The sequence below is a fragment of the Hylaeus anthracinus genome, unplaced genomic scaffold (assembly GCF_026225885.1).
Source record: "Hylaeus anthracinus isolate JK02 unplaced genomic scaffold, UHH_iyHylAnth1.0_haploid 11994, whole genome shotgun sequence".
NCBI classification, from domain to species: Eukaryota; Metazoa; Arthropoda; class Insecta; order Hymenoptera; family Colletidae; genus Hylaeus; species Hylaeus anthracinus.
Window position 1 is genome coordinate 11,246,309 of NW_026534341.1, and position 14,923 is coordinate 11,261,231.

Consider the following 14,923-nt stretch of genomic DNA (forward strand, 5'->3'; position numbering starts at 1 on the left):
GAACTATTTCTTCTACAAACCTGGGCGTTTTACCACCGATGGCGCCACTATTCAATAATAATATTATGATCGTATGTTATGAACAAAACACATGTATGTAATCAATTACTAATCAGGAATATGTAACAATGGTGCAGTTTAGTATGATTTAAAGTAACACTTAAATAAATTTCTACTTAAAATACTATAGAAAATCGCGTAATATTGAATTTATCTAAATGATTTCATATGTTAATCTATACTAACCTAATTCTACAAGTGAAATAACAATAAATCTCAAATAATTATATCTTCGAGTTTATAATTTCATTTAGAAGCTGCAGTTATGAATTTACTACCGAAAACTCACGAAGAATTTAGTCAAGTCGAATATTGGAATACATTTTTCAAGAAGCGTGGAAAAAAGAATTTTGAATGGTATGTATCGTTATATTTCTGGAGTTTTTGTTAGCATAACTTCAATTTGTTATAAATACATAATATTTATATTGTCACTTAGGTATGGAGAGTATCCAGAATTATGTAGTATACTCTTGAAATATATGAAAGTAAAAGATAACATATTAATCGTTGGCTGTGGTAACTCTACAGTCAGTATGTGTTTATATGATGTTGGTTATAGGTGAGATATTTTGTATTTAATTTTATTCCACATTTATAGGTTTAAACTGATTGCAAACATTAATTGTTTTACAGATAAAATAAATGTACATTTATTTCTTGTTGCAGAAATATTACAAATATTGATATATCACATATAGTCATTAAACAAATGCATGACATTAATGCCTCTGTGAGGCCAGATTTAATTTATGAACAAATGGATGCTACACAAATGACATACCTGAATGATACATTCAGTGTTATTTTAGATAAAGGTACTTTGGATGCTCTTATGCCAGATACTAAGGAAGGAACAATATCTACAGTCAATAGATATTTTAAGGTAAACTTATATGTATTGAAAAACCAAAAAACAAAAAACAAAAAATATATATGTCGAATTGAGTAAACTCCTCCTGTTACGTCCCAACTAGTTTGGGACTTTCTTTAGGGATTCTTGTCTTCGATTAAAGAGTTAAAGCTCACCTGATCTGTATTTAATTGGAAAAGAAGGAATTTTGGGATTCTATAATAATTGTCACTAAGTTTGAGTATTAACAAATATAGTTATGAAACAAAACTGGGCCGGATGTAACACTCCTTTTCGAAGTCGGTTAAAAATAGAACTTGACATTGAATTAATGTATAAACCAATTTTTGTTTTCATTTTATTTATGTTATTTATTATGTAATACATTTAGAATTATTTATTTCAGGAAATCACGAGAGTTTTGCGTAATGGCGGTAGATACATTTGTATCTCTTTATTACAAGAGCACATTTTAAGAGAACTTATATCTTATTTTCCAAGTGCTGGGTTTATGTTTCGTATAGTACGTTGTCATGAGGCAGAAACGAAAGCACGAATCGAAGAAGGAAGTTTGATCCCGATTTTCGTAGTGATTGCTACAAAATTTACGACTTTATCACAATCGGTAAGTACATTAATACTCAAAGTAACAATTACATTAATTATACAAAACAAATTATTTTCAAGTTATTTATAAATTAATCATATTTAACATATGTACATTTAAAATAAATTAAAAAAGTAAAAAAAAATATTCTGTAATATTTTTTTATTCGAGATCGAACCCACAACAAGAAGAAGGCTTACCACATACGCCACAGTTGGTTTTGATATCATTAGATATATATTTTCCTTAATAAAGTAATTATTTCAATGTCGTATATCTTATAAACTATAAATCGTTTGCCCCCACAAAACTATATACTATTAGCTTTAGTTCTTTATTATCTACCACTATGCAAAAGCTAATTAAAAAGTCAACGTGATGTTTGGGGACCTCTTCTTGTAATTATATGAAAACGATGGAGATCCAAGGAAACAAACTTTCTTTGATTTTTAAATATATTATTATATAATAAATCTTAATAAATTATATAATGATTGTTGTTGATTATCACCTATTCTCGTGTATGGGCAAATTAAAAATTGCTGCCGACAGGGCAGCCTGAAGTTATTTATGTATCAACCCAATTATCGACGATTTAAAGTAATAGACTCTGTAGGAATTATTTGTAGCGAAAGTACACGTTTCGAAAAATTGAGCGCGTAATACATTGAATGCGCAATACCTCTTTGTAAAGCACAAAAATATTTTTATTTTTTTACTGAAAGTGTATTTTATTTTTTAATTAATCATAACACTTTTTAATGTTTTCTTGTACGTTTCATAATTGTTATGTCGAAGAGATGAAGTGATTTGTTATTCCCTCCAATGTTTATTTATAATTCAAATTTAATTTATAAACCGTCTTTTTCGAAAGTTCATTGTTTTTAATTACACTAGGTCCTGGAAGTAGTGTTAGTCGATGGTCCCCCAAAACGATTGTCAACAGCAAATGAAGTGATATCTGCTATACTATCGGCGCAACAGTCTGCGTTAATATGTAACAGTTTACAGAAACGTAGCGTGGCCGATGTTGGTGAAATATCATTAGATTTACATCGTCCTGACGATAAATATCCCCGCTACACAGTCTATGTCTTAGATCGGCCTAAAATATATGGCACAAAAACGTATGCAGCATTTATAGTGCCGCAAGGAAAGTAAGTTTCTGTTTATTGTAATTTGTTGAGGAAAGGAAACATGTTTTTCCCGATCCTTCGTATCACATAATCCATCTCCATCATTTGTATCATTTTAAAGACCTGATCTCATCGTAATTTATTTTGTGGAACATTAATAAACATTAACAAAGAAAATTTAGTTATTCACGAGCTATTTTTACTCAATGTTTAGCAACGATACATTTTTTTCTGATTTGAGAAAATGATTCAGTGAAAATTGTTCACCTATGAATATTAAAATGATTACACATAATTTGTTTATTTATGATATTACGTATCTATGTTATGTCCTTAGAAAAAGAACACTTCGATCATTGAAAATTATTTGCTACATGTTGCATGTGTGGGATACTCGTAACACCGAATTTTTTACATTTTTTCAATGCAACAAAACGCCACATGAAAGCTTAAAGTATCTAACAAATGATTCAATACTCACAATCCGGTTCGTACTTTTTATTTCTCAGAGAAACAGATTGGTTATTTAGCACGAAAGAAGGTAGACAGCAAGTTCTCAAAAGCGCGCAACGCGATAGGCTCGCAATCGTTACGTTGCGTAGGGAGCACAAGTTTGAAAACTGGGATGCTGTGAAAAGCGAACTGGAAGATTGCATTTTGAATTTAGCACCGGAAGGTTTGTCTGGTAAAAGTGATATTCCGTTTTTGTCGTTGGGTTCCGACGTAGGAGTTAGAATTACGTGCTACGAAGGGAAAAGTGACCTTAGCGGTCTCTTCGTTGTCGAGGAGATCGAAAGAGATGGTTACGAGTTTAGGAGACTGGTGTTTTTAAACAATCCGTATGTCATTCAAAGCGAAGCTCGTCTGAAACAAGGTATTCAAATTTTCTACTGTAAATATTTCATTATCCGAATAATGCTTTTAACTCATAAGTAGACACTATGAAATAGGGGTGAATCTACAGTGGGTGTAGAAAGTTTTCGTACACCGATCAATTTCCAAAAAAACTATGTAAAATTGTAATTTATTAACTTATTTTTTATAAACAATGACATTCTACATATTCTCGGAAATCTCTAGAATAGATATTTTACAAAATATAGCTATTTATGTAAGTTGCGAAATTAACAAAAAAAAAACGATTAATCGATAGAAATGTTGAAGCAATAAATATTCGCACAAATGTTTAATTTTTAACACTTGCTTAAAAAAAAAAGAAATTTACATTAATTTAGAAGTACATAATACTTCCTTCGTGGGATTTCCTTTTGATTTTATAATTATTGTAACTTTTCTAAACATTAAATTAACTAAATTATTAGTTATTCGAAGTGGGATCTTTTTCTATTAGAGCCATTTTTAAAAGTACTTTACTGGAAATTTGATGTTTTTTAATTCGTACGGAGCAATAAACTAATGTGTTTACGTTACAAACTCTACTGTAAATGGTTCGTCATAAGAATCGTACAAATACTTATTAATTTCACAAATTATATTAACTAGTAAATGTTGTTTGGACTATATCCATCTTAGAGACTTCCGAGGATATGTAAAATATCATTGATTATAAAAAAAGACGTTAAGAAGCTACTATTTGACACAAAAGTTTTTTGGGAAATTTACCAGTGTACGAATACATTCTACACCCACTGTATAAGAATACATGCGCACAAATGCAAACATTCATAAAATACCGACAGTAATATACAGTCAGTTCCATAAGTACTCGTACGCTCTATGTACATTGAAAAAATGTTTATAAATTAAATGACGGGTTTCATGTTTCCAAACAAATATTTTTAAATATGTACATATATATATCATAATATATAAATATTTAAAGTTTATTTAGCAGTTTCAGTTAGATTGCGCAATAAATAAAAAAAAAAACATATTTATTCTTATCCACGTAGTAAAGGTAAAAATAAAATTGATTTTATGTTATTAATATTATAAAATGATTTTCTGCAACAATTTTAGCGTACCTTCAAACCTGAATTGTACATGTTGTACCTTTTAGAATTTAATTTAATCAAGTTTCAATTTTTAGTTCTGGATCTGTGAGAATACGAATTTATATAAACATACGCAGACCCCTCATGAGTGATTTTTTTCCAGCTAAATCGAGACGAGGTAAAATGAAGAAAGTTATCGATTCTGGTTTCCTAGCTTGCAATCACCATTTGTACATGAGTATCGGCGTCAGTTCTGTTATAAATACTAAAGAATCTGACGAAATCATGATCGTTGGACTAGGCGGAGGAAGTTTATGCACGTTTCTTTACAACTGTTTTCCTAAAGTATGCACCACTAAATTTTGATTACTGCCAGCATCAAAAATATTATAAAAATATTGTACAAAATTCATGTTTACATTCTTGCAGCTGAAAATTATTGCGGTTGAAATTGACGAAATGATGCTAAAGGTTGCAACTGACTACTTTGGTCTCATTCTTGACAATAGAATGAAGGTTGAAATATCAGATGGAATTCGTTTCATTAAAGATAGTGCAGAGAAAGGACAAAAATATAAAGCTATCCTCTTCGACGTAGACAGTAAAGACACTACCGTCGGAATAAGCTGTCCACCCAAACAATTTCTAGAAATGACTATAATAAGATCAGTTTTGGAATGTTTGACAGACGACGGCGTCTTTATTTTAAATTTAGTCTGTCGGGATGAAAGCATCAAGAAGAAAGTGAAGAGCGATTTGAAATCTGTGTTCAAATGTATGGCGTGTTACTCTATGCAAGATGAAGTGAATGAAATTATTATATGCACCATAAATGAAAACGATTCTACCGAATGGATGAACAAGTTGAAAGCTGCTGCAACGAACTTGAACGAACAAGCGTGTGCGAGAAAACTATTGAGTACCGCGGACATGTTTGATTTATCATCTTTCATGGAAAATCTGTCTGTAGAATTTTAATTATGTAATGAATTAAATATTATTGTATGCTGTTTTGACAGGTGTATTTTATTATTCAAAAACAAAATCTTAATGCTCCTTTTGATAAAATTCTTCATATAACGATGGCTGAATCACGTTGACTGCCAGGCTAATATTCTTAAAAATTTCTGTGTTTAAATTTTGTTTACAGCCTATTGGAAGCTACATAATTACATATTAATCGTGATATTTATTTTTGCAACTTTATCGAAGTTCAAGGATTTCATTCAAATTTATTTTCTTTGACGCTTAACATTCAGAATTAATTTTATTAGTTTTTCTGTGAAAAGTACTGACAACCATCTACGGGTGATCAACGTGACAATGAAAGTCAGGATTGAAAATCAATGCCCCGTTTTATTACAGACTCCCGTTTCGGTGCGTCTTTTTCGAAGAATCCGATTACTTTTCCAATTGTAGCTGGTATCTTCCCGCGAAATTCGTGGCTTTGAGAGTCTTGACCATACCTGGATTATACTTGAGCTTATTTCATGCCATAACCGAGGTTTATGCGCCACCGTTACCCTTCCGAGTTCCCGTATTCGTGGTACTTAGTAGCTGATTGCGCTTCGTAACAGTGACGATGCCTTTTACTATTCGTTCATTTTTCTCTCCATGTCTTGAACCACTCACTTCCAGGAATGCCTAAAGGTTTGGTTTCGTACAATATTCCAACTTACAAATCTCTGGAATAACGTTTGCATACAGCATACGCATTTTAATTTAATTTTAATTTTAATTTTAATTCAATATTTAAGAAATATATTTTTATTGTATTAAAATTTAATAATATATCAATTTCCCAAAAAACTTTACTGTAAAATTGTAGTTTCTTAACTTCTTTTTTATATAATCAATGATTATTTACATATTCTCGGAAGTCTCTAAGATAGATATGGTCCAAATAACATTTACTAGTTAATATAATTTGTGAAATTAACAAAAAAAGTGCGAAAAGTAGGTAAAAGTATAGAAGCAATAAGTATTTGTACGATTCTTATGACGAACCATTTACAGTAGAGTTAGTAACGTAAAGACATTAGTGTATTGTTTCGTACGAATTAAAATTAAAATTTTAAAAAAGGTTGTAATAGAGAAATTGAAAAAGATCCCACTTTGAATAACTAATAATTTAGTTAATTTAATGCTTACAAGAGTCATAATGATTATAAAATCAAAAGGAAATCCCACGAAGGAAGTATTATATACTTGTAAATTAATGTAAATTTCTTTTTTTTTTTAATCAAGTTTTAAAAATTAATCATTTGTGCGAATATTTATTGCTTCAACATTTCTATCGATTAATCGTTTTTTTTTTTGTTAATTTCGCAACTTACATAAATAGCTATATTTTGTAAAATATCTATTCTAAAGATTTCCGAGAATATGTAGAATGTCATTGTTTATAAAAAATAAGTTAATAAATTACAATTTTACATAGTTTTTTTGGAAATTGATCGGTGTACAAATACTTTCTACACCCACTGTATCATTAATACATTTCTAATAGTATTGTATATTTATTATATAAATTAGTTAATATATTTCTCAAATATTAAATTAAAAATCAAAAATATGTTGGACAAAGGAATCAATTGTTTGACACCAAAAGAAAATAACTCCTCTCTGAATAATTGAATTTAAAACAAAGAAACAACAAGTACAACAATTTTTAGCGATTATTATATACTTACCTGTTAGCGATTAAACTTCCTCTTGTTTCACCTAAACAATTGCAACCAGACCATAAGCTCTCGAATTATGGGAGCTACATCGTTCCAGAGCAACCGCAATAAACAGTCTTAGTTGTGTTGGTTTTTTCTTTTTGTCAGTTAAGTGCCTCTCAGGGAAAGTCCGGGCGAGTGTACAGTTAATTAATAAATGATCGTTCTAAGATGAATGCTCAACGCTGCCAACATGATTTCTCGTTAAGTTAAAGCTTGAAATCGGTGTGTCATTCGTTACATTAACGTCTCATTACCCGGTGAAAGTTCGTCGCTACACATTTTTTTCGCAGTCTTCGAAGGCACAGCCCACCTGCTGTTTTTACTTCACAGCGAGCTGAAATTATTCTAAAACTTGCGCTTCCTTGTTGACGCTCTATCTTGAATACATACATTCCAAGAATGCTCAGTTAGTCTAAACGAAAGATAAATAAATTTATATGAATGGTATTATTTTAAATTGAAATATATTACTTTACTCTAAGACATGGTTCATAGAAAATTATATCTTACGTACAAACATTATTTTATACATGTATACATATGTACTGTACTTCCATTTAGCATAATATTAAATTCATTTTTGTAATAAGAATAAGTTCGTATAAATAAATTGTGTTTGTATGGTATTATTCTAAATGAATATATTTTAGTTTATTTTACCTGAAATGTAGTTCACAGAAAATGATATTCTGATAATGCATATCAATTTGATGCAATGTCAGATGTATGAACAAAAATTTACACAAAGATTGAACCTTCATGTGTTACATTGAAATATATTGTGTACGTGATAACATTTCATTTTCCATTGCCTATGATTTAAATAAAGTAAAGTAAACTCCACTATTTAGATATATTTAGTATTGTTATATTTTTAAACTTACATGTTTATATTTTCCATTCAATACTATTTGGTACTATGTGAAACTGAAATCTATGCCATATATACTTCTACAAATTCGATTAAATGTCTTATCTTTATTTGGAAATAATTACGTATATTGTTTCAATCGAATAGGCAACATTTATTGTTAAAAAATGTCAAGAGGAAAATGTTCCCGCGGAAAAGGCGCTATTTACGTGGGTCTGCGGTAGTTTTCGAAGAAAAACAAACAGGGGTGCGGTATCAATGCTATTAGCACGACAAAAACCCTGGCCTCTTCGCTTCCACCTATTAAGGTATGCATTGTGTGGATTTCTGTACAATTCATTAGTAGATCATTGTCCGAATTTATACGCAAGGGTTTCGAGACGCATCCTCCCGGAGTCCCGTATCCTAAAATCGACGTCAAACTGGAGAAATTCTCTTTCATGGTAATCGTGGCTCTTTGAAAATTGAAATTCAGTCGATTAAAGAGATCGTCGCGTTGTTCGGTATCGAATGTGTCGTTAATGGTCGTTTTGTCAGTTTTGGGGTTCCAGAACGACCGATTCAATCAGAATAATTTGCATGGAAGATTTCGTCTACTTCCATTCTTCGTCGAAGGTGTCTATTGTGAGGATGCTTGTAAACGTGGCTGAAGGCAGGCATAATCGTTCGACTTTCCATAGTGACCAAGAAGTAGAGGGTGTCCCATCTGACTCTTGCATCTAAAGGGAATGCTTGCATTTTAATTTGCTTACAGTGTAGGGAGCCAAGTCGAGAACAACCTTAAACCTTTTTGTGTTTCTGTCGTCGATATAATTGGCATATTTTAGGACATGCAACCCGGAATATGCTTTGTATACTGTTTAATAAAAGCTCCCGTACTTCCATGAATACTTTTAATTTAGAAGAATCTATTTGTAGAATATTTATGAGTATTCCAAAGATTCTAAAAATAAAATCTTTTGTTGAATTGCTTAAACTAGAACAACCCCTTAAAGATACTGAATGGTACATGTTTCAAGTATCGAATTACCAGTTGGAAGTATTGTACTCGACGACGGCTTTGTTTAAATTATTTACGTTCTGATATCCATCCCAGTGAAAAATACCTCCTGAGGGATCGTCTATCATGAAGAACGCCACGTTTTTCTATACTAATGGAGCTGGACACGAGTTTTATACTCTTGGGAGCAGAATTAATCGCTTATACGAGCTATTTGTGCATCGATAAAGGAAAAATATGTTTTTGTTTCCATGCCAATGTTGCGAGTAGTGAAATACATAAAATTCTAGCATAGGCGTTATTAATAATAATCTATTATTATTATTGTAAAATGTTTTTACTTGTTATTTCGTATTTTTACTTTAAGATTTTTCTCTAAATGTACTGATAACAAAGTTACAGTTGTCACACATTTGCTTGGTTCACCCTGTATAAATGCAGTCAAAGTGTCCTTTTTCTATATATTTACAAATCAATTTATGTAATCATGACTAATGTAACAATAAATACACAATCAATTTATCAATATTTTGTGTAGAATTAATTACTAACAACAGCGATGTATCACGCGTTTCAAACAATATCAAAAGAGTGCAAATAAACACTGTGTACAAGTGCAGTAATAACTGCTTGTAGGACGTAAATTCGAAATGGAAAATAATATAGTTTCACTAAACCACACGTTTAAACGTTTCATTTTATTTTTGACGCGTATTCAGTAACATTTAGAAGAAACATGACTTCATTTTACAACAATACAAGGGAAGCTAGAGTAATCGATATATAATTACGTGGCTAAGAAGAAGAGAGAAAAGTACAACATGTAGGTAATTAATGAAGCGAAGAAGAAAAAATAGAATTTAAGATTTAAATAAAACCTACTTATTACCTCCTTGTTGGAAAAATAAAGAAATGACAGTTTTCTTTGCTGCTGTCGATGTTACGTAATGCCCGACATAAATAATCTCACGATTAGAATATGCACTGAAATAGAATACATATATCAAGTGCTTCTGCTTGAAATAATAAACAGTGAGAGTATTAAGACACAAGTACATTTTAAGTAATTTATTTTGAAGTTAATCAGACTGGTTTTTGAGAATCGTGAAATTTTCCAATATTCTTGGGAAAAAATGAGAAAGGATGAGATTTAGGTTGCATGCAGTATAGTTATTTATTAAAGTACTCGGTGCGTGGCATTTAAGTAAACGAGTACGAACGATAAACTAAGATTCTGTTGTTCCTGCAAGAGGAACCAATTACCATAGGGTAATTCGTGACGTTACGTCTGCTCGTAAAATTTGCAAACCGTATCGGATTTTTTACATCCTATTAGGTCTTTCCGCTCTTTTCGAATGTGTTGCACGAGTTCAAGCAACTGTCGATCCAACGATGCATACAGCACACGAATTCGTCTTTAGAGTTCGATGAAAAAAATTCTATAAAAATATATACATAGTTCCCAAAAAAAAATTTTTGTAAATTCTATCTATTTCATGATGGATGACAAAATCTAGTCATTCAGTGGTAGAGATACTTATTATTAAAGAGATTTAATGTGGATATAAGATGATGCTTCGTCGAACAGGTGTTCAGACACTAAAATTTCAAGTATTCGTAAAGTGGAGTTAATTGCATAAAAAAAAATTGTGAAAAAGCAACTGAACTCAAAGAACTAAGCTGATCTGAAAGAAGCAACTGATCTGGCGTGATGATAAATACGGAGTAATCGAACGTGAAAATGACGAATAAAATGACGAGAATAAAAAGGTTCGAGATGACGAATGTAGAACAGCAGGGAATGAAAACGCTATTATGATCCATGATATATTAGCGATGGTTGAAAAATGCTATTGATCACACTTGGGAATAAAGCGCGTAACGACTTCGAGTAAAGAGTTGTACTATCTTTTAAGAACGCTTCACTTTTGTATTTTAAGTACGACGGTTCTGTTGTCATTCAAATAAATGACTCGTCTCTGGCGGTAATTATGCGAAACGCGTCTGATTCAGTTAACAGATATACCACGCAATAAAAACGACTTAGTGGTAAAATTACGTACAAACAGACGATTAAAATGAAAATTTTACGCCACCGTGGCGGGTTCCCGTGGTGACCCTTATAAAAACATTTATCTGCAATCCCTCGGGGGAGTTCTTTTCCTAAGAACTGTTTTAATCATGTACCTTGTGCGTCGCAAGAAATGCCCAGAGTGAATTGTTCCCAAGGGACGGATAAATAAAAAATAAGCGGAGTTCTTCCATCGCGCTATTTCCTTGCGACTAATCGTCCCCTACATTCGTAGCGGTTTTCAGAAACGATTGAATTGCGATAAACACTGACGATACCGATCGCGGAACGAAACGATACCGCAATCGTTTTATCAATCCTTTGGCTGCTCTGAAAAATTCAGGCGTTACTTTTGCTATTGTTGCTGTTGTATTCTTAGAAAATATGTTAATAGTTTTAAAAAAATTTAATTGATTTCAGATCATTTGTAGGGAACGGCTGATATCTGAAAGATGTCTGTTTAAAATGAATTGTAAAAATTACCCTTTGCACTCCTATGTCGAGTGTGACTCGACATCAATTTTTATTTCAGGAGGTCCTTTGTCGAGTCCCACTCGACAGTCTTTCATGTCCAAATCAATTGGGAAGGAAATTGTTTCAAGAGGTATCATATACTTGAAAATTACAAAATACAACAAAAGTGAGAATAAAACTGGTATTTAAGGGGGGAGTCTGGTCCAGCTAATGTATTTTTCTAATGCATATAATTTCCAGATATAATTAATTTCTGTTATTGAAACTTTTTTACATATAAAGGGACGTTCAAAGAAGAAAACTTGACAGTGTAGATTTAATTTGAATGTATACATATGTATATAGATATAGTAGTCGCAAGGAAAGGATTCGGTCAAAACGGTGGGACGCATAGCTCATCGAATTTTTATCCGATTCTCTTGATTCAACGCTTAAATTGAAGGTAATTAAGTTTATATGCCAATGAACCTTGATTCTTAATGAATTATTATTATAGCATAAAGTTATTGCAAAATAACAGCCGACATGTATCGTTCATTTTCATGTTTTTTGTCGCCATTTTTGCAATTAACAATTTTTTTTTTGCAAATTGAGGTTCATACACATTTTACGTACCTACTAAAGAAACAAATTTTCTGATTTTATCTATCAGATGTTTTCACAGGGCTTCACGTATCCCACCGTTTTGACCGAATCGTTTCCTTGCGACTACTATATCTATATCTATATATATACATTCAAATTAAATTTACACTGTCAAATTTTCTTCTTAGAACGTCCATTTATATGCAAAAAAAGTTTCAATAAGAAAAATTAATTATATCTGGAAATTATATGCATTAGAAAAATACATTAGCTAGACCAGACTTCCCACTTAAGTGAATTTGTTTATTCCTTTATTCATTTAAATTGTCTTACTTTTTAGTTAAAATAAACTTCAGATAAAACACTTAAAAGCGTTTGGAGCTGCTGGTAACGAAATTGATATATAATTCGGAGTGCAACGCTTGATATTTGTTCTCCTGATGTGGTTTCCTCCCTTATCCAAAATTGCTTTTGAAATTGGTCTGCGTCGAATGGAACGTTGGCGCGATATGTTCTAGGAATCCCTAATTTCCGCGAAACGAGCAACAGACAGTTTGAGAAAGCCGAAGTGAAAAAATAATTGAACTCCTTGCACCTATTAGGAAGACGGTGGCATTAAAATTCTGCGTGCAATAGCAGCGACGAGAAATCGGTACCTTCGGCGTGGAAAGAGCCGCGGCGAACAGTTTCTGGAAACAGTTTTTACAGCAACGCCGATAACGAACATTTCGGTGCAGACTGACGCCGCTCTGGTTTCCACGTCTCTGACTTTATTACCTATAATTATAGATGCAGTAAATCCTCGTTGTAACGCAGTCATTTGGAAACACGGCTTTTCCTTCGCGTTGTTAATCTCGCCTTCCTTCTTGCTTGGTTCGTCGTGCTTTCACGCTTCTGTGCGTTTACGCGCCCCTTATAGTAGTGCGGGTTCCCAAAATACTGGCGAAAATCAGAATGAAAATCATACGTGTAGAATACTATTCCTATTCTATATTAAAAATATTTTGGACTAATAAATTTCGTAAGTAAATTGTTTGTATAATAAAAGAATAGGAAATCAATTATAAAGGAAATTGGAAGGAATGCAACCCCTTTTCATTTCTTCTAGGGTTGAATTTTTTAAAATGCCGAAATAGGTGTTTGATTAATTATATCGAAGAGCATTAAGCCCAAGTTTCAAGCAAACCAGACCACAAATAAGGTGTTCCTCATACAAACACTTGCAACCCCTTTTTACCCCCGTAAGGGTTGAATTTCGAAATATCCTTGTATACATCATAAAGGAAACTTCAGTGCAAAATTTCAGCTTTCTAGGTTTCTGTATTAGGCACTCTGTTTACTACAAAGCTCTACTCTAACACAAATTTTAAGATGTAAGTAACGTGGATACATTTCGGCGTTGTTTCAGGTATATATACTTAACATTGTAAAGTGACCATAATTTGTATAATTATATTGTTTAGAGGTTGCTTGACATGACTAATAAATAAATATTATTCGAGGGTGTATCTATTGACACCCACAAGAACAAAAAATGGAAAACAAACTCTGACTAAAAATACCACTGTTGAAATAAATAAAAAAGTCTTTGGTTAGGAATTTCGGATTATTTAGATTCCAATAGCTTAGGAATTTGAGTGATATATAACATGAAAGTAATAATAATCTCCGATGGACAGCATTACTATGCATAAGTTTAAGGGTTTAGTCTGCGCGTTCCAGAGATCGGACAATCATATGGTGTGAATGCCAAGACTGTCAATTTCCAGTTAATAAATATGTTCCATGATTGCCAAAAAGAAAAAAAAAAGGAAAAATCACATACTAAGCGATTAAGATGGTTAATTGGGTTACTGTTTGCTGTAGCAAGATACATAGTAACATGTTCGGATGATAATCAAGGAATCTTCGTCGGCTAAAATAAAGAAATACGATGATATCTCGGGTAATTTATCTTTTTTTTCTATCGGGCTTTCATCGCTTACCCTTCAAAGGAGGCGTTCTCCTTTGGTAATTTGTCCCTAAGGCGAATGATGATCGACGGTAATCTATTACACCACCGAGCCTGTTCCGTTCTTCTCTTTTTCTGTACCCTTTTTCCCACCTGCCTTGCTCGAAGGCTTTGTCAGCCAAAAATTGCAAGGGAACGTTTTAATTTAAAGTTTTAGCATTCCCCACTTCTCGTCCCGGAAAGATTTAATTATACAGTATTAATGTAATCGTTAGCTTTGTATCAAGTCGTATATTAGAAATTATTCTGTGCCTTATTAAAATAAACTTACCACTTACAGTGGCTGTAGAAAGTATTCGTACACCGATCAATTTCCAGAAAAACTATGTAAAATTGTAATTTATTAACTTATTTTTTATAAACAATGACATTCTACATATTCTCGGAAATCTCTAGAATAGATAGAGTACAAAAAAAAGTAGCTATTTATGTAAGTTACGAAATTAACAACAACAAAAAACAATTAATCGATAGAAATATTGAAGCAAGAAGTATTCGCACAACTGTTCAATTTTTAAAACTTGATTAAAAAAAAGAAAAATTTACATTAATTTAGAAGTACATAATACTTCCT

The 14,923-nt window shown here is 31.9% G+C and overlaps 1 protein-coding gene across 1 annotated transcript; it reads left to right on the plus strand.

The window, feature by feature from the left end:
• Positions 1-23: 23 nt before the first annotated feature.
• On the plus strand, positions 24-5,624 carry LOC128888545 (eEF1A lysine and N-terminal methyltransferase homolog). The gene is made up of 8 exons (XM_054145504.1): positions 24-417; positions 500-622; positions 730-946; positions 1,320-1,538; positions 2,418-2,677; positions 3,166-3,530; positions 4,775-4,956; positions 5,041-5,624. The coding sequence occupies exons 1-8, from the start codon at positions 326-328 to the stop codon at positions 5,587-5,589; spliced, it is 2,007 nt and encodes a 668-aa protein (XP_054001479.1). The 5' UTR covers positions 24-325; the 3' UTR covers positions 5,590-5,624.
• The last annotated feature ends 9,299 nt before the right edge of the window (positions 5,625-14,923 follow it).

Excerpts from the sequence above, each read along its gene's own strand:
- LOC128888545 (XM_054145504.1), top strand. The coding sequence starts at position 326 with ATGAATTTACTACCGAAAACTCACGAAGAATTTAGTCAAGTCGAATAT. Across the intron at positions 418-499 it reads GGAAAAAAGAATTTTGAATG|GTATGGAGAGTATCCAGAAT; the intron begins GTATGTATCGTT and ends ATTGTCACTTAG. Across the intron at positions 3,531-4,774 it reads CGAAGCTCGTCTGAAACAAG|CTAAATCGAGACGAGGTAAA; the intron begins GTATTCAAATTT and ends ATTTTTTTCCAG.